General features: G+C 33.1%; 1 protein-coding gene across 2 annotated transcripts in view; it reads right to left on the bottom strand.

Annotated features, from left to right (window-relative positions):
• The window catches only part of LOC120626847 (tachykinin-like peptides receptor 86C), a 70,898-nt gene that overhangs the window by 18,815 nt on the left and 31,168 nt on the right, over positions 1–20,915 (bottom strand). For both annotated transcript variants that reach the window (XM_039894622.1, XM_039894623.1), the window contains exons 3-7: positions 19,928–20,070; positions 15,076–15,289; positions 9,186–9,320; positions 4,489–4,566; positions 2,830–2,977 (exon numbers count right to left, since the gene is read on the bottom strand). In XM_039894622.1, coding sequence (XP_039750556.1) covers positions 2,830–2,977; positions 4,489–4,566; positions 9,186–9,320; positions 15,076–15,289; positions 19,928–20,070 — 718 coding nt within the window. The remainder of the gene's footprint in view (positions 1–2,829; positions 2,978–4,488; positions 4,567–9,185; positions 9,321–15,075; positions 15,290–19,927; positions 20,071–20,915) is intronic.

The following is a 20,915-nucleotide window of genomic DNA, read 5'->3' on the forward strand; positions in this document are numbered from 1 at the left end:
ACGCAGTTTTCCTCACGATGCTTTCCTTCACCGTCAAAGCAGTGATATTTTAAATATATTTAATTAAAAAAATTGTAGCTATAGTATGTGGGTATTTTTTGATACCTTATTTTTCTCGCTTGCCCGAATGATAAAACTATTTGGAGCAAGGAGGGAAAGCAGATTTTTGCTCGTCGTAGTCGTTTTTCCAACCCAGCAGAATCCATTTACTTGCAATCTGAACGCTAAATTCTTGCCAAGTGGCTTTTGCACATAAATTTTGATATCTCGCTTGAACCAGTATTGCATCTTTAATGACCCTTTATGTATATGCTCTTATGACAATGTTGACACACTTATCACATAAAAAATACCAATAGTTTCAATAATCTCTTGTCGGCGATCAAAACCGGGACGTCTTACTGGCCCGCGCTCACACCTATGTCATTGAGGTCAACAAAAATATACTTTTAGTACTCGTAAAATTTTCTTCCACGTTCACGCTCTTACACGTCCAACGTTCATTTTTTTGGCGTACTATATCACGGTTCGACCTTTAAATAAATAAGGCGGAGAAGAACTAGTTTCCTAATAAATCTATCAAATATTCTTAAGTGTAATATCAAATCCGTGTTTGAACAGAACGAATTTGCTTGTAAGTAAAGTCCGATATTTTTTGTGTAAATCTAATTTATATCCAATATCAACTTAATAGGGGATGAAAGAAAGCTTAAAGGAAGATAAATTAATCTGAACCCATCGAACAATGAATGATTTGTTTAAATAAGCCAATACGATTGTCGTTCTTTTTACTAAACGGAGATTTTCGGATAAAAGAGGATTTTTAATTTCTTGGTAAACTACTGAGCCGATTTAAATATGTACCTACCGCTATTTTCAATGTACACTTCAAAGCAGGTTCTTAGATATGTTTTTAGAATAAAAGCACAGGCAGCTTTAGTAAGGCTATAATGTATAGGCCAAATGTATACATGTGCATAATTCAATTTAAAAATTGTATATCAGTTCTAATTTCACAACACATTATGAAAATAAAAAATCATAATGAATTAATTTCAATTAGGCTACACACGGTACAGGTACAGGTACAAGTTCCCCGGGAGTTTAGCAAATCCAAACAAAAGTTATGTTATATATATTTTGTTATGCGAAATGCAAAAGTTTTTAAAAGTATTAAAACCAAGAAGCTTCTTTATAACAGTTTGGTAAGAAGTGAAGTGAAGTGGAAGAATATTGTTGTGTGGTATGGCGGCCGCATTACGCAACGCACATATTAAGAATAGAACGTATCCAAAAGAGGTTTCTCTGGCATTTGGCTGCAAGTATTGGAAATGGTGACAGAAAATTTTCATACAAGGAAAGGCTAGCATACTTTAAAATGCACTCTTTAGAAAAACGCATGGAACTTCTAGACCTGCAGTTTGTTTATAAGATTCTAAACGCTAAAATTGACTGTCCTCAATTACTATCCAGTTTTAGATTTAGGGTACCTGTTAATTATCCCCGTAAACCTATAACTCCACTCTGTCCCCCGTTGCGTAGAACTGTTCTTGGTGCCAATTCCCCTGTTCCAAGATTATGTAAGACCCTAAACCACATTAGCACTGAAGTTGATATTTACTCTGACTCGTTGTATAAGTTCAGAGATAAGATATTTTTATCATGGACCAATTGACCCTTATTTACTGTACCTTGATTTATTTTTTAGTGTGTGAGATATGTTGTTATTATATTCTCATTCACGATACCTTTTGTTTTCATGTTATGGTGTTATTGTATATTTTCATATGCTGTGTTTACTTTTAAGAAAACATTACACTTAAATAGAATAGTTAAATTTTAAAAACGGTTGTATTAGTGTAAGTGTTTGTAAGTAAACCTAATAAATAAAATAAAATAAAAAATAAAAGGAGATGTCGTGGAAACCACCACGTTTAGATCAAGTATACTGACATAACCTCCGTCCTGTACAAGGAATCGAAGGTAACCAAAAAGATTTTAAACGACGCACCTAAAAAGGTTACTTTTATAAGGACAAGGCTGTCTGCTTTCGCAAATTCTATTTATAGCAGATTATATTTATTTATTTAGTACCGAAAATTAAAATTAATATAAAAAGGACAGGACGTGCACAAGGACTTATCCCTGAAGAGATTTCTTCCAGAAGCCCTCGAATGTGAGAAAAATTTAACGAGTGAATGTAATCTATAATGTATAAATTTAATATATGTACATACAATAATGTATGAAATCGGAGGAGGAGTATGAAATTTCCCACACTTGTAGTTTATATAGAGAGGGAGTGCAGAATGCTAATATTATTTATTCAATTATACACTCAATCGTAAAAAACACTAGCATGCATTGATTTAATATGTTACTATCACCATGTAATTAAAGATTTTAAACTAAGATTTTCTTGGTTAGTCAACATTTCTTAAATATAGTTCAAAGGGTACATACCACGATACTATTTTTGGATTTGTCGATATTTTGACCCAGGATCGAGGTCGATCCATGCAACTGGGTCGTAATTACACTATGTATTTGACACATACACGAATATATAGGTACCTACTCTATATAAATAATTTTTTGTACTATAATTTGTTTGAAAAATCGGGTAAATTGACAGTGTAGCCTTGACGATATCTGTGATAAAGAAGTAGTCTTTGTCAATAAAACCTTAATAATGTTTAAACTTATAATTTAAATTAATTATGGTAAAATTTCGACCAATGGGCGACCTCTAGTAAAAATTCATTTGTTTCAAAATCAGCAGTCCTCTTAAGCAATATGTGAATTTCGATATTAATAACGGCCACTTACCTTTCTCTTAGCCCTCACAACTTGCATCTGGTGGTGTGTACACTCTCCTATGGTTCTTCCTCGCAGTGCTGCACTCATGCGTGCATATGCCCACACCATGACAACCATCGGCGCCGCGTAAGTCACCGACAAGAATACCAGATTGTAACTGCGCAACAATAGAACATTCTATTCTTCACAGAAAAAAAACACACACACACACACACACACACAGATAAACTAAACTTAAATGCCAAGTATTCATATCCGTTTTGTAACATATCCCGTGGAAAAGTAGAGAACTATATTTAGACTTATCAATAAGTTAGAGATTTGTGAACAACAGAATTGGCACCAATGTATATTCCAGTAAAATCTATGAATTTGTATGATATGCCACAAATTAACCTATTTTCGATTAATTCTAAATCAAATTAAAGTTTATTTTTCTTATTAATAATAGTGTTTATAAGTGTAAGAATTTATCCGATACTGTCAACGAAGGATGAAAATACATATATACCTATCAGTAATGTTAATTATTGTCATAATTACACGAACTCACTAAACTAACTCTACACGAACTATAATTTTGTGATTCAGTATTAAAGTTGGTGTTACGGTGGCTCGGATTGTTTTACTATTAGATTTCTTATTTATATATTTTTATAATTTTCAAATCTTATTGATTGCACCACCTACCTCTTTTCTATGTTTTTTCCTTTTACACCTTTGCCTTTTTTTCTTTGATGTACAATAAAAGTGTATTCATTGGATCATTTCTTATAACTCGACTACAGTCAACGACGTTAGTGGTTGTACGCTGTCATATAAATTTGTAGTATTGGACAGCCACAGTTTAATAAACATAACTATGGTGCCAGCAATTACGCCTTTAGGTTAAATATAAGATTTTCGTTATTAAATAATGGGGTTGAACTTTTTATTGGAACCTACTTGTTTTGATCATTTATGAAGCCCAATTTTGGATTTTTTAGGTTTATATAAATCTAAGTTTCAGTTTTCGAACTTTTACTATATATTTTAAGTAAACGAGCTGTCGGAATCATATCCTTCGGGAGAAACCCGAATCTAGAACACATTTGATTTATTATCATATGCTTGTATCGGATTTCGCATGATGATCTCAGAAAATCATGTCAGGCGTCATAGCGAAGTGCCTAAATTATACGTTTCGTGAAGCCTTTATGACTATCTATACCCACATAAAACTTGGTTTAAAAAATACGTTTGTACCGCGCTGTAAAAATTATCGGAAGCTATATTTTACTTCGGATCATGACCGCACATATTTATCGTTTGTTTTCAAAATATATCAAATACAACAACTGTACTTCATAAAAAGTTTTATTGTGATACATTTATACAAATGCATTCATTTTTAGGCCGCGATCGATTTTTTCACTTAATCTGCTTTATTTTTATTTTCGAATAATAAATAAAACCATAATAATTATTAATTCTACGAGCAAGAACTAAAGGAATACTTAACAATCACATCATCATTTCCATAGGAAATATCCGAAAATCAAAAACACCTAGAACAACAAAAGCACATCTATTTTATGAGAGTTTTTAAATTATCTGCTGATTTTAAAGGTAAGTTTTGCTATAGCATATTCTCATAATCAAATTCTTGTAAAAAATGTCTAATCTCACCAGTAATCCGTCCTGGAAGTTGGGTAGCTACCATCCGGCCACTTAATGAAACATATTTCTCGTTCCCCGTTTATGTACCTTAGAACAGACATTATTCATTGCATATTATAAAACTGATACAACAACTTACCTCTGTTATACTATGTAATAGACGTAATTGGATACAACAAAGTAAAAAATTATATTAAGTATCAAGTAAGGTTAGTTTTAGATTTAATATTGTTGTCGGTCTTACTAGTTACAAACATATACACGATAGTTAATTTGTCATACATCGTCGTCGTCAGACTTCATAGCTAGAACGAAAGATATCATCATCTAAGAAAACGACAATAATATTATAATAATACTGCTTTCAGCGTCGGTAAAAATATGGTTTTTTTTTTTAATGAAGCAACACAATCTATTAACGGCACTATCTCATATACGTATAGAGATTATTTGTTCTCTTCACACTTTTATTTTATTGCAAAATTAAAAATTATATTTATATGAATGTAGACCTATTATTAGGTTTAATATTTACAGTTCAATGCAAATTTGTGTAATCATAATATATCTATTATAGTTAATCATTAAACGTCTTTCCCAGTTAAACTATAAAATACCTCTCTAATTACGCTGTTAGATAGCTATCACAATCCAAAAGGCCTCCACCCTCCGCTGTCTTTCCATCACCCTTAAAAAATTCACGGCAAAAATATCTCGCACCGGAATCTTCAAAGTGTTTTAAACGAAAAGGCTCTGGCGGGGTTTTAGATTAATTAGATCGGGACGTGTTTTAAATATATTACCTAGGATTTTTATCTGCAAAGCCTTAGACTATGAATAAAATAATTCAAATTACACAATTGTAGTTCTGAGTTCGTAATGAAGGCAAAGACTTATAATTTGTTAATTAAAGGGATTTTTTGGTAGTCTCTTTTTCTTTGACCTACTAAATAACTAAATGTAACGGCAGGTAATCAGAGAGCCTTTGTGATTTTAATGTGGCTTCCAGAATTTATAAATATTCTAATAATCGAACTGTTGTAATAATGATATAGTGTTTTTAAAGGCAAAGAAACATAAAAAATTTATAATTCTAATTGAAAATAATTTTAGGTTACCTTAAAACTTACCTTCTAACTGGGAAGGTTATAAAACTTTACCCTGACGTCATAGCAATTATTTTGTTATCTATTATCATTCTGGTGAACACATAGCTAATAAATTCAAATTCAAATATTCTTTATTAATGTAGGCCTATCACAGGCACTTAGGAAGCGTTCATACATATATGTTTACATAATTGTGTAATGTCGATAACTTTGTTCGACAGCTTAAACCTAAAGCTATGAGGGTTCCAAACGCGTCCTAGTTTAAGAAGAACACAACAAGCTGGGTAATTTTTGTTTTGTTATCACCATGTCACAGTCAATTAATATTTAGCTTTGAAGTTCGAGCAATTGGCACCCAAGCGTTTAAGTAATCCTTAATACGAGAATGCTAGGCATTCCGTCCCACACCGCTTGGAGTATGCTGGTTTGAGTTACTCTGATTTTCTCCGAAAGTAAGAACACAACAAAGTAGCAACACTGGCATTAAAATAAGGCACTCCTGATTCAGAAAACATGCCTAACGCACTACAACAGGATACGTTGGTAAGTTTTAACTATGATTGATATAATTATGTGATATATCCGGGACCGACGGCTTAACTTGCTCTCCAAAGTATGGGGGTGGACAACGTCATTTTCATAACTTCGGGCTCGAATTTTTTGACAACTAACAACTTATTATCCTGGATCCGTTCCTCGAGCTTTGTCTGCAGTCAAACATGTCAGCATCTAGACTAAAGAGGCATTTTAAAGTACTCACTAATATTTGCAAGGAAATCGTTATAATCGAGACCTTTTAGTTAGGAAAACTTGATAACATTATAAACTGCAAATGATCCTTTTACAGGTAATATACAAAATGTTCCTGTAAAGAAAGCTTCCTGTCGAAACTCAATTGAGCGGAAGAAGTTTTAATCCTACAAACAAACTTTGAAAGGTTCGCCAGTGAATAGACTGGAAGTTAGGTTTGTTCATAGTAAAGTTATGATACGTGTCTACAATGCTAAATATAGCTTTAAAACAATCAGCTTGATTAAAAGTTACTTAGCTTTTCTAAGTGTTTATTTTATAGAATTTCTTATTAGTAGGCAAATAAAGCTAGCAGACAGAGTATAGTTGCCACATTAAGTCTTTCTGTTCTTATTCTGTTCTCTAATATTTTATAAGTTGATCGACCATTATTCGTTAAATTGTAAAGCTTCTTAGCTCTCATACATTTTCTTATAACTTCCACATTTAGCTGGCAGAAACCTTTTCCTGGGTCAAGAAATGATTTGATGAAACTTTCAGCTCCTATTATTTAAACCATAATAATATTATATTTATGACGGCACAAGAACTTTAGACGTGTTTACAGTAGTAACGTGACGTAACATGTCCAGCTACGTCGTAGCACCGTAGCGCATAATGTAGGTACATTTCTTAATGGCATTTTAATATTAATACCACATGACAGACTGATAGACGTGATTTAAAATTCTCATTAACTATAGACACGAATAGATTATTGTATTATATAACAAAAAAGCTGCAAACTTAAAAGCTTTTTTTATATAATGAGTTTTTTATCGGGATTCTTTATAACTCATACGAATAAACTAAATTTTAATAATAATAACAGGGAGTTGCCCACTAAACAAACACCTTTCCATTTGAGATATAAACGACAGTCTTCTGTGCAGAGCATGAATGGAGGCGGATGAAACACCGACACACAAAAACAGAGTAGCAGAACCAAGCTCAGCATACCTTGGCTCCGCGCCATCACTCCTAGAAGCACTTGGCGACCTAGGTTGCCTGCTAAGCTTCAGGAGTGAGCTCAGCTGGCTGGAGTGACCCAGCGGGGAGCCGTACCAGTGGCACTACGTCCAACGGAAGGTTCCGGCCACAGACATAAGAACATACAGAACCCTCATTCAGCCATTATTGCATGCCCCACACACATCTCACTTTACACCTGCGGAATGTTGCTAGCTCACAAACTTATCCCATTTTCTCCATTTTATGGTTAACGTTTAGAACATTAGAGGTACAATAATAACTGTCAACTGCTAAATGGAATGAAGTGACTAACCGACTTCTCGATAAAAAATACTAAAGTTGAGTGGTTTTTTATACTTCAATATTAGTCCAGTACACGGTGTCTGTATTTTCTTCATTCTTTGGTTCCGGCCTACGAAGTATGAAGACAAGCCCAAGAGGAGAAGAAGATAAACGAGGCCCAAGATTTTGGGCCCAAAATGTTTAAAAAAAATCGATAGCTGTATTTGCACTTCTCGTGAAGTTAAATAATAAAATCAAACGAAAACATAGCTGTATAAAGTTTTCCCGCATGCAACCGCTGCTGCGTGATGAAATGAAGAAAAGATTTTTCTGATACTTGCACCCTGCATTATGCAGTCTTTTTCATACTTCATCTACCATCTCGTTTCAAATGCCAGCCAACGTTATGCCACGTTTATTATTAGAACCCGAAGACATAATTCAAAATAAACTAAATTAAATATGAACTATTCATGTTTGCACCATGAGAATTTTGCTCATTAATACGTTTGGCTTCATAATAAAGTTTCTTAGAACAGCTAACGTAGCTTCCTAGCTGCTTTGTGATTTCTAGCTTTGTTATCTTTTCAATATAAATATCGCGTAACGAGGTTTATTAAAATACTTTCAAATACGCTGTAAATTCACAGTTAGTGAAAGAGTCTGAAGAAGTCTCGAAAAAACTTCTTATAATTATTATCTATATTTTACCGACTTTGTTTTATTGAACATTAATGGTTCGCATTGCATCGTTTTTACTAAATATTCGCATTTGTTTGACGAGTTAAACAGTAATAGGACTCCCAAACAAAATTCGTTCCAAACAATTAACTATCAAATAACCAACATATCATTAATTGAATGCCAATGTTATCGCATATTTTATACAAATCAAGAGTTTGAACATCCGTCGGAATGATTTATTTGTTTCCAACCGTTAGCATGAAACATAATACCTACAGCTTAATGAATTCCAAATTTTGGGTAAATTTGTAATTGTGTGTAGTGAGGAGCAAAGGTTTTCACAAAACATGTAGTAATAGTATCCTGTACCCATTGAGGGTGCATTGATTTTTTTTTATTAAACCCGTCAGTGTACTCGTAATATGAAATTACTAATTTGCATACCTAGGAAAAATACCTTCGCGACGTGTACCTACCTTGTACGTTCTTAAAAGAATAAAATACATGGCCTAAATAAGAAAAATACATATAAAAAGGTAGACGAATGAAAAATGCACGATGCATTCAAAATACGTGCACAAGGTAAATGTATATTTTTACTATTTATTAATCGGTCCTCCAATGTACGAGGTATAAGCACTTTTTTCGTTTGCAAAGTTTTACCTGCACTTATTTTTATAAGTACTTTAGAATAACTATTGTTTAACGACTAAATTAGTATTTCCAAACGCACGGAAATGAATTTCCATCATTCATTGGCTTATTATAAAGTTTAAAATTACTTTCGTCAATTTGTTTTGGAATGCACTATATGATAATTTTCGACGTTTTCCCATGCACATTACTTATTCTCAAGAAATGTATACTTACTTCTTTGTGTATGTATCGGAGTAGAGTAAGCTCGGCAACGCAAGTAATACACTTGCAAACCACACTGTAAATAAAGCAGCACGAGCCACTCTGCGGCTTAACCGATGTTGCAGAGGCTTCACAATCGCCACATACCTGAACAATAGAATTTAAGGATCATCATCTTCATCAACATTATTTCATTAAGGGGCCACGTCTAAGCGCAAAACAACGCTCTCTTAAGAGATAAAACTTAAAAGCGTGACATAACCATTCGATTTCAGAACGTAGCAAAATAAAATGTTACGTGGCCTGTGGTACTCATTGTACTTATCCATTGCCACTTTTTTGCCATTTTTACTTACTTAAATATAACATAACAAACATAATCAGTAATCCAAAAATAAATAGTGCTTTACTATGGGTTAGAGGTAATTATTTCTGTCGTTCGAATTTTACTTTAATCGGTACAGCGGATATCCATTTAGTCACAACTAAAGTAAAGATAACACGTTTTTTTCTCTGTGGAGAAATGGCACGTAAAAGGATTTAGAAAAAAAAATCCTTCTTTTGTAAATAATGCTGTCTGTTTATCTATGTAAATAAATAAAATAGCGATATCGATAAAACTGTGTTTTATAAAGCAAAAGCTTTACAAAAGCAAAATGTTTCATCCGCCGTTTTGCCATCCTTAAATGTTGAACTTTTTCATAACCCTGAGGTAAACCTTCATTAAAGAAGGAATCATTAAAGTGGGATCACAACAAACGAAGGTGACGCGTAACATATTATTTACACAAAATAAAGACGAATTAAGAATCGCAATTTTCCGCAATATTTACGTGATTTGAGGTTTCTAAAAATGGGTGATTAAAGCTCTAAGAGCAAGGACATTATTATTAATCGGCCAGACCGCAATCGTTTGTTTAAGTATGTTGAAAGAAGTTGCATTGATTCTCTAATATGTACTGTATCTGTAAAAAAAATACTTAAGGTAGATGAGGTTCTGAGGACTATTTTAGACTTTTTAGAAGTAGGTACTTACCTACGCTTAACTCATAGCTAGAGAAACTTATAGCTAGTTATATATTTTTAGGCCAGCTCTAAGGTGCTCAATGAACATTAACAATATCTTATTATTAATAATGATCTTTTTTTAATAATACAAAATTTCTATTTCTACGTTTAGCCGTTGGTTTTCTGCCAGTCTATCATAGAATAGAATAAATGATAGAAGTAAGATAGATAATTCCTATTCCTATTCTCATTAAATTGAAAGAGCCATTCAGCGGGAAAACATGTAACTGACAGTACTAAACGGAGCTTTAATTTCCATTGATGTGTTTTTAAGATGTTATTACACTGAAATAACGACGCGAGTCGTTGACGAAGGCTGTTTTGGTTGTGACATTTCCAGCTACTAATTAATGGAAGATTGAAATTTTACGAACATAAGGTTTCTTAATGCATACGACATCTTTTATCTCATGCCTTGTTTGTACAATTCTGAATGTTCGTTCACCTAATATGAGAATATTATACAAGTATGATCGAGAAAGCTATTTGCGGAACTATAGAAATGCGTCTCTATCTGCTACAGAGTAGCGATGTACTCGGTTGCTTTCGTACTCATTACTCAATTTTAGCATAACCGGCATTGCAGCAAGTAAATATTAATTTTCAAATTGAATACTGCTTTAAGCGAAGCCTAGAAGCCTCTTTCATACGAAAGCAGACTTTTTACGGATCTCCAGTGCAGATTAGCAGTCTATTTATTTATTTTATTTATTTATTTGGTATCTATGGCCTACCACTACGCACTACACTATGACATAAATATAATAATTGAAAACTAAACTAAATCAAAAAAAAACTTACATTAAATATTTAAAAAAAGTAAATAATTAAATATTAAGATGCAATATAAAAAAAAGTTTAAAATTTCGCCTATGTCAAAGCGTCTAGCAATTAAAATAATTGTGTTGAAATATACCGAGCATGTCTTGTGGCCAGCAGTAACGATATTTACTTAGCAGTAATTGACGAAGCAAGATCCTGATGGTAACTTTAAAGCCATGTGTAAAGAAAATACTAACAACTGACGCAGGGCATGCAAAGAGTTTTTCCTACAAAATGCCGGCCTGTGTCCAGCAGAGGCTTGCACCTTTTATTAAACAGACCGCGCCCTTCGGACCAGAACACAGCAATGCTGCTTAGCGGCAGAAAAAAGCAAGGCGAATATAAGCATGAAGTTACAAAAAGTTCATCTACTACTGTCTTCTTGTAACTAAGGCATGCTAGCTGCAATATTTGGGACAAATGGCTTAACTTGCTCTCAAGATACGGAAAACAAACAACGGTAATTTCCTAATTCCGGGTTAGTACATGCTCACTACGAAATTCTTGGATGAAATAATAATAATAATAATAGTTTATTTCCAAAAAATCTTAAGTCTAAACAATATAGTAAAAAGGTTTTCTTATTTTATAGGATGGGGCATCCATGAAATCTTAAATAATTATTTTACTACAAACTTCTTAAGCTGAACTAAGAAACCTTGTATTTCAGCTTCAGTGCCTTCAGCCCCTACGGTTTTTGATTATTTTTAGCTTAAATATTAAACATGCATTATAATACTTAATAATAATAGGAAGATACTAACGGGCTAATTGATTTATATTTTTTGTAGAAAGACACATCCTAGTATTTTGTCACAAATAGGTAAATAAACAGGTCAGAGTTGGTCGAGGTATGTTAGTAATAAAACTTTGTTTTCATCCAAAAAATCAAAAAAAACAAAAAAACACAAAAAAAAATTACGTTTGTTTTTTATGTAAAATATTCTGATGTACAGGGTCCAACACTCAATTTATATTATACAAGGTTGTACTAAGTATATTCAGAAAAGACAATAAGGCTGCTTTGATCAATGTGATCATATGTAAGTATTAGTGAGGTTACGGTTTTACAACAACATCACAATGGAATAAGAAGGTTGAGGAAAAACTTTTTCCTATTCCTTTAAAGATATATTACACGAACAAAAAGCCTCTTCTGGGAACTTTAGGGTTGGTGGTCTAGGACAAGAATAAGTAAAAAGATATTGCACAGATGTGTAGACATAAACTAATTTCATATCATACTTTTTGTTTAACAAAAAACTATTCGTTTTCACCTTTTTTTCTATCAAACGAACTCGGTTGTCTTTATATAAAACTTTTGAATGTTGATATTATCTACATATTTATGTATATGTACCATCAGAAATTGAAATGTCTACGTTACTAAGCCGTGTGATATAATTTTAATTCAGTTACTTGTGTCAGGAATATCAGCAAGAGTAGTCGATCGAGTTGTCTGTTAGGGAAGGTTTTCGAAGATACCAGAGTGGTGACCATTTTTACAATTTTGGTATAGAACTTTTAAAAATCATTGTCCTTAAGGATATTATTTTTAATAAACTATCAGTGAATGGGAAATTTATACTTGGCTTCTAAAATTAATCGCGATGATTTAAACTACATTAAAAACATTGAATCTGAAACTCGTAGGTATAGATATATATAACATACTTGATGGTAAAATAGTAATAATAGCAAAGAAACCTCCATAAAGAATCGAAGGGCTAATTTCATGATTTCCTAAGTAAGTCTTATTATGTTAATGTAAACTTTTCATTTTTTGTCAAAATAAAAGCCTGTAAATACACTATACATAAGATCTCTTCATCGCCCGCTGATCCTGAACCTGTATGAACCTCCCATAGTTTGACGGCCGATTGGCGCAGTGGGAAGCGACCCTGCTATCTGAGTTCAAGGCCGTGGGTTCGATTCCCACAACTAGAAAACGTTTCTGTGATAAACATCAATGATTTTCAGTGTCTGGGTGTTTATCTGTGTTTTATAAATATTTATATATTATTCATAAAAATATTCATCAGTTGTCTTAGTACACATAACACAAGCTGAGCTTACTTTGGGGCAATTTGGCGATGTGTGTATTGCCGTAGTATATTTATTTATTTATAGTTTATACAATAACATACTTCAGCTTGAAAATTTCAGCCCCGAATTACAACTCTAACTAAGTAACTCACTTTTGAAAAGACAAGAGGATTGTAACATTTCTACTTTTTAAAGCTTTACTTACAACTTTTTTACACCATTGTTGAAAGTTAAAATTTAAAGCTATGTAAAAGTTTCGTCTAAATTTTGATATTTTTGGTTAAATTTAATCCAGGGTAAAGGGCTGGTCTAGCCATGGTCTAGCCAGTTTGTCATATCTCGGTTTGTACAACATTGATTATTCAAACAAAAAGGTATAATTATTTGAAAATAAAAACATTTAAAGAAATTCTTGTCAATTTAATAGTCATGTAATATGTAGGTACCTACTTACGAGTATATTAGCCAAAAAATTGTTTTATCCATCTATCTTTCTTATTTTATAGGCCTTTTGAATGTCAAATCTCGCTGTTTGTAATTCTTACTGTCTTCTAAACCACCGGTAATAAAGACAGTTTCTACCCACAAAAAACACAGTTGTTGTTCTCTTCCAACGTTACAATAATTATGCTAAATTCTACGTTAGCCCAGCTTAGTTTTGTATTAATTAAAAAAGGTTCCATGGGAAATTCAGAAACTCTATCTACACGTGTAACGCGACCTTATTTATTATTCTGAGCAAGACAGAAATGCTAGCGGATTTATTTTATTATACAAAGGCATAGTTAATTTTTGCTAGTACAAAAACTTTTTGCACGTTATCCTTACGAACGATTACAAGGAAATGAATATGTTTTAAGCGATAAAACATATTCATTTCCTTGTAATCGACGACAATTTCCAGGTAACAAATCCAACTGAATCTTCTGTTGGTTTCTTCTTCCTCTTGATCGTCCTAAAATAACAGCGAGTAAATTCTAAATTAATTTAGTTCCTCTTTTCAATATTTTTTTATAATTAACAATAAACAATTATTTTTTATTATAACTTCTGTACCTGGCATAATTACTATTTAATACTAGTTCTGAACTTTTGATTAATGACTTTTAATAAATAAATTCAGTACTACACAGCAGAACGCTTTTAGTCCTTCACTTGGGGAAAATGTCAACTTTTTCTAATCCCACAGGCACTGAGATTTAGACCTGCATTTTATAATAAATATGTTTAGAAAAAACTATAACACAAATAAAAACTACAATAAGCAAGGTGTCTTGTTTTATTCAAAGTTTCTAATTAATAACAGGACTTTGGATCCGATTGTAACTGTAATGTTTCTAAGAAGTTGACGTTAACAGTCGCTTGAAAACTAACAAAGGTGAAGAACTTAAATTTCGGCGGCAGGAGGACAGTTGTTTAATTGGCATAACGGTAGTCAGAACGATGCAGATTAAAATCCTGCCATTTGGTAAATTCTGATTTGCATTTTAAACAAATTAAATACAAAATTAATTATAATCAAAAAAAGAAGTATATAAAGTTATTTAGACCTATTCGAATGAAGAAATATTTTATTTTACCATTTATTCTTTTTATACATATAAATGAGCGAAGGTTTACTAATGAGCATCTTCATAAGTATTACGATTATAAGTATTTCACATTTTTTATAAAATATTTATAAGAAAACCTACTTGATAGAATAATGAATAAATATATATAATATTAAAACAATAATTCACAAACACATTCTCAGGCAAATACATACATGTATAATATAAAAAGCAGCCTAAGTTACTCTCCGTCCATTAACTAACTATATGACCCAAAATCAATTTTTGGCATAGAGTCAGTTAAAGGACAAGATTAGTTGCTTAGTTAGAGCGTTAAGAAAGGACAAACAAACAAACACACACTCGCATTTATATAAGGTAGTTAGGTTTAGGATTGGGCTAAATCTACTAACCTGTCAACAGTAATAGCAACCAGAGTGAAGACGCCAGCTGACACAGTGAGGTTCGCAGTGAAGTTACTAGCGGTGCATGTCACGGATCCGAAGGGCCAATGCGCCGTCACAAGAAACACGAAGTTCGGAGCACCATTGAGGGTTGCCATAAGAAGATCTGCCACAGCGAGGTTAACGAGGAAACAGTTGGTCACTGTCCGCATACGGCGGTGTGCTGTTGACAAATAATAATAAATAATAATAATTATAAAATAGTTTCCAGTCATGGCGTACAAATTATAATTGCACAAAGTCAAAAATCATTTCCTACCCTAAAATCTATATAGTATAACTCGTACAAGAAGGAAGATCTTCCTGACTACGGTGAACGCTGTGGTTTTAAGAGGTTTGATTTTTAAGAGACCATGGCTGGTTACCTCCCTACAGACGAAGACGTGCCTCGTAGTGAAACCGATTAGGAGTGTGGGTTTGATGTCACTGCCATACCCCCTGACAGGTAAAAAATAAAAATAGTCTTACCATCTCAGACTGCGTTATCGCTTACCAGGAGATATTCCAATCAAGGGCTAACTTGTAGCGTGATTTAAAAAAAAAAATTATACAATATTTTCTTCTGCTTACCCAGGGTATGGGTATACGTCACTGAGTACGTCACTGGTACTGACTAGCAACATCCCGTTATTCAGACAGACGAAAAGACGGATGGACGAACGAATAGGCATACGGACAAACCTACGAAGGCACATTTCCCCAAGTAAACATTAAAGTAAGAACATACGCGTATGTAAGAAACCCTGTAATATGTGCAATGTAAAAGACAAGCAAAAAGTATGAGCATAACCACTAACCAGTAATTAAAAAGCCAAAGAACTTAACATTAAATTTAACCATTTAAACAGAAGATTTTGCGTAGAATGATGCTAAGAAAGCTAGCTGTATTTCCGCTCGCAAAACATAAAAAAAAAATATCAAGGACTCCAATTACACTCGAGACCATTACGTTCTCTAATTACTCTGTAATTAATAAGCTTTTAGAAATTTTCTTGGGATAAAATCACTTGAATCAATTATTCATTTTGATATTTCTTCAATTTCATAGCTATACTACTTAAAACAGTTTGTATGCTTATTCAAGGCATGTACTAATTGTACATCCAACTTCATTGAAATCAACTAAAACGTTTTGTTTCCTCTGTCAGCAGCCAATACATCAAAAACACAGACCATGTCGTAATATTATTATAACGTCTGTTATCATTTCTTGCCGGCTCTTCTCGGTAGAATCTGCTTTCCGAACCGGTGGTAGAGTCACACAAACATACATACTTGACGTTTCAAAAGTGCTTATAAAGTAGGCCTACTTGAAATAAATGAATTTAAATTTGAATTTGATATTTCCACCAGAAACCAAATACAATTCTCAAGGTTGAGAATACAATAAATTCTTGAATATTGACATAAAGTACTTTTTAAATAAGACACATAAGCTTTCCACACAATCTGGTTCTACTACGGTTGGGAAAATATGTCGCAGTAGGTATGAATACAGAACTGTATTTAATGGCAACAATCTGGTCAGTCTAGTCCATTTTGCACGCTAATGCTCGATCCAGACGAAGTAGTGATTTATGCTGAAACTCGAAGCAAGTAGAGAGTTTTAAGACAAGGATAACTCTTAGTTAAAGTATGTTACACCTCAATGCAGAATTTGGCACGAAATTGTTTTTACTAAATACTACTAGATCACCCGATGAACATTGTGTACACCTTTAATTAAAAATAAATACTCTAAACTGTGATTCTTCGGCTGTCCCTTTGGATCTCTCCTAATTTTATTAAACCATCTGGGATTTAGAGACGAGAAGAAATGAAAATCTCGGTAAAGTTATTGTTGAGATTTTACGAAAGAAACGCTCGGCAATTGAGTTTAGTAAAATAAACTACACTAGTTCCTAATTCTACTCTGTTCAGAAATAAACAGATCTCGAAGACCAGAGTTAAAGTGGTAATGGTCGGGGCACATATGTAGTTTGGAGCTATGATAGCCGATTGAGTAACCCTGCACAGAAAACACAGCACTATTATACGCTAGGTAGAATTAATACACAGCACACGGTGAATATGTAACGTGGAAACCTCTACAAAAGATCTACTATGACACAACTGGAAAATGCTCGTGTGATGAACATGAATGTATTTCAGTGTTGGGTGTTTCTATGTATATTATAAGTATTTATGTATATGATTCATAAAAATATTCATCTAAGTAACCATAAAACAAGCTACGCTTACTTTGGGGCTAGATAGCGATGTGTGAATTGTCGTAGTATATTTATTTATTTATTTTATTAACTATGTTCAGCAGTGGATGTCTATCGGTTCAGATAATAATGACTTAATTTGTATCTCGATAAAGTGACGTAGGTCTACCTCACGCAATTTCAAAGATCACATCTGTTACAAAGAGTAACCAAGAAGAACTAAAATTCGATTTGCTGTATGAATATAAAACATTTATGTGTATGTGTAAACTTGAGGATAAATAGGGTTATAGACACATATGAATTTCACGCCACTATAAATATAATAAGGGCAAAATTACTATTGTATTAATTATTAATGATTTACATTTTACCTGTCCGATATTTTCCATGTTCGAGAACTCAGATTGCAACATCTGATTGACTTTATAGACGGCATCCTACCTGATTACTGCATCCATCAGCTTTCGTAGATAATTAAATTTAGAGTTATCCGAAAAATCTAGATTTAGTACAGAGTGAATACTGATTGGTATCAAAGTTTTTTTTATTTTATTGTCGGTGAGAGAAGTGAGCGCGCTAACTTTGAAAGAGTTTAGTCCCTACCCCTTTTTTAAGGTTTTATAAGGCAGCGCAGATAGGTCGCGCCCGCTACTGCGCTGTCGCAAATTGCAATAAACCTACAGAGTTCTTGCATTCTAGCTTGATCGTATTGGCTCAAAAGCTATTATGCAACTTTTGTGTTATTTGAAATGCCATTAGAAATATAGTGCCGATTATTTCGTTAATAATTGTATACTTACCGCGATTTATTGTAAAATATTTTTCGGTTCCCCTCGCTCGCACTATGGTATGTAACCGTCTTATACGTACGGATAAAGAAAATATCACTAAATATAAGTTATGTTAAATAAATCTTTATCTAAAGTAAAAATATTTTTTTGATGTCCATCTAATGCAGCGATACAGAAAGCGTTAAATTTATTTTATCTTTAAATTAAAATAATAACTGATAACAATCCTTGCTAATATTATAAATGCGAAAATGTGTTTGTTTATTTGTCTTTTTTTTACGCCCTAACTAAGCATCCAATCAACTTGATTTTGGTTTGAGAGTAAATTGAAAGGACAGAGACAAAATGCGGGCAACAGCTTGTATTTTATATTTTTAAGTATGCCACATTTATTTCTTTTGAAACAAAATATGTTGTTTCACAAACGCTATGCGTCCAGCGAGGTCTCTATTTGTTTATTGGACTGATGTATTCGAGCCTGCGTAAGTCAATTAACAATGCTCTTTTTACGCGACCCTTCTAAACCCAGGGTGGGTATTTGTAATTTCAAATATTTAGTGATATTTTCCTTTCATTTGGTGTATCTAGACCAATGTTTATTAGGCGTTACAAAGCTCCTTTGTCTCCGGCTTTTAGGATAAATGAGAGCAAAGCCTAAATTTAATAAATTGGGTACAAAATATTTAAATACATTTAGCACCACTTCATTATTATGGGTGTAAAAGTAAACTTAAATGTGGTATTATTTTGTAACCCTTTTAATTCATGGAATAAATTTATGAGCATGTCTGGAGACTCAATGATCAAGCTACTTTTTAGGGTTCCATCGTCAACAAGGAATCCCTTAAAGTTTTGCCGTACTTCCTTGTGTCTGAACGTCCGCAGCTAAGCTCAGATACTCATAAGACTCCTGAAAAGCTTTTATTTAGCGTGGGCAAATATGAATTATGCTAATTAAAAGTGATGAAATAAAACCAAAAATTTATATTCAGGTTACGTCATTTTATGTAAGATATCACCACAGACAAGTGGCTTATATTTTAATCATGTCGTAAATAATAAATGAAAATGCAAATAGAGTGTCAGCAAATGATGTGCCGACGGGCGCAGTGGGCTTTCCGACTCCAACGCCGTGGGTTTGATTCCTACAACTGGAAAATGTTTGTGTGATGAACATGAATGTTTTTATGTTTTTTGTGTGTGGGCGTTTATCTGTATTTTATAAGTATTTATGTGTATTATATTCATAAAGATATTCATCACCTAGTATATTTATTTATTAATATAAAAAAAGAAGAAGATACAAAACTACAATATCAAAAACTGAAATGGTGAGTTAACAGTTGAGGTTTTTTAATTGTTATCTTTTGGCCAGTTAAGACACTGTTTCGGTCAGTGTCCCCAAATATAAATCCTATATGCCGCACTGGTTAGATTCTGGAATCGGGTTCAGTACGGTTTAGACGAATTCACTTCACAGCAGAAATTTTACAGTGGTGACGTAAGTTATGAGCTATTATTATTATTTATTTTATAATCAGGGCAATTTGGGAATTTACAATTTCTGGATTACCTCTTGTCTGGTCTGGTGGGAAGCTTTGGCCGTGGCTACATACCACCCTGTCGACTAAGCCTGCCGCTAAACGATCTAGTGGTTCGATGTCGCGTAGGAACTGATTAGGGGTATGACTACCATACTTTCTAACAGGTTAGCCCCCTACCATCTTAGGCTGCATCATCACTAACCACTCGGTGTAGTCAAGGGCTAACTTGTAGAGGAATAAAAAAAGAACGTACCCAAAACAATCCAAATGACCAAGGTGTTGCCCAGCACTGCGAGCAGCAGCATCACCGCGAATACCACGAACCAGGCCAGCTGCCCCCACCAGGGGGGGCTGTACGGCCTCTTGCCCAGCCCCATACAGTTGCCGAGAGTGACTCTGTGAAAAAAGAATAGAAATAGAATAGAAAAACTTTATTGCAACAAAACACAAAGAAACAAACAGAAATAGGACTTAGTGCTAGGGTGCAATGGCAGCCTTATCACTAAAAGCAATCTCTTAAACGCAACCTGGGTGTGGTAATACATAAATAAATTTATTATTTATTATTGTTAAACCGATAAATAATAAATTTATTATAAATAATAATTTGATTTTGCCGTATTTGTATTCCGCGACATTTAAATATACAAAATATAATAAATACAGAAATTTAAAGAAAGAAGTAGAATACAAGAGGCGGCCTTATCGCTAAATAGCGATCTCTGCCAGGCAACCTTTGAATCAGGAAAAAAAAGAAGAGGAGAATAGACTTTATTTACATGATCATACATACTATACCAACGTAATAAATAAAAAGTATAGGTATATAGCTATATAAATATTAAATGAAAAAAAAAAAATTAAAATATTTATTTCGTTTCGTACAGCAAAATAATACATTGAAATTGGGGTCATCCTAGTAAGTAACTAGTATTACTACTTGTGGCAGGCGGCCCCGCTCTTCTATAACATAGTATACAAATTGAAATAAATAAGTAGATCAAAGTTATATAAATCAAAATTTAGGATAATTTAAAGTTATAAGGTTAACCAAAGATAATTACAACATGTGTGTCTACTTGAGGTGGTGTGAGGGTTCTGTGTGTGTGTGTGTGTGTGTGTATGTGTACCTACATATATGTGTAAAAATATCCTATCTATTTTGTTTAGAAGTATTAGAGCTCAACAAGCCGTTTAAAATACAGGAGTTCAAATTATTTTCATGGTTGATATTTTATGTT

Source organism: Pararge aegeria, chromosome 10, assembly GCF_905163445.1.
Source record: "Pararge aegeria chromosome 10, ilParAegt1.1, whole genome shotgun sequence".
NCBI lineage: Eukaryota > Metazoa > Arthropoda > Insecta > Lepidoptera > Nymphalidae > Pararge > Pararge aegeria.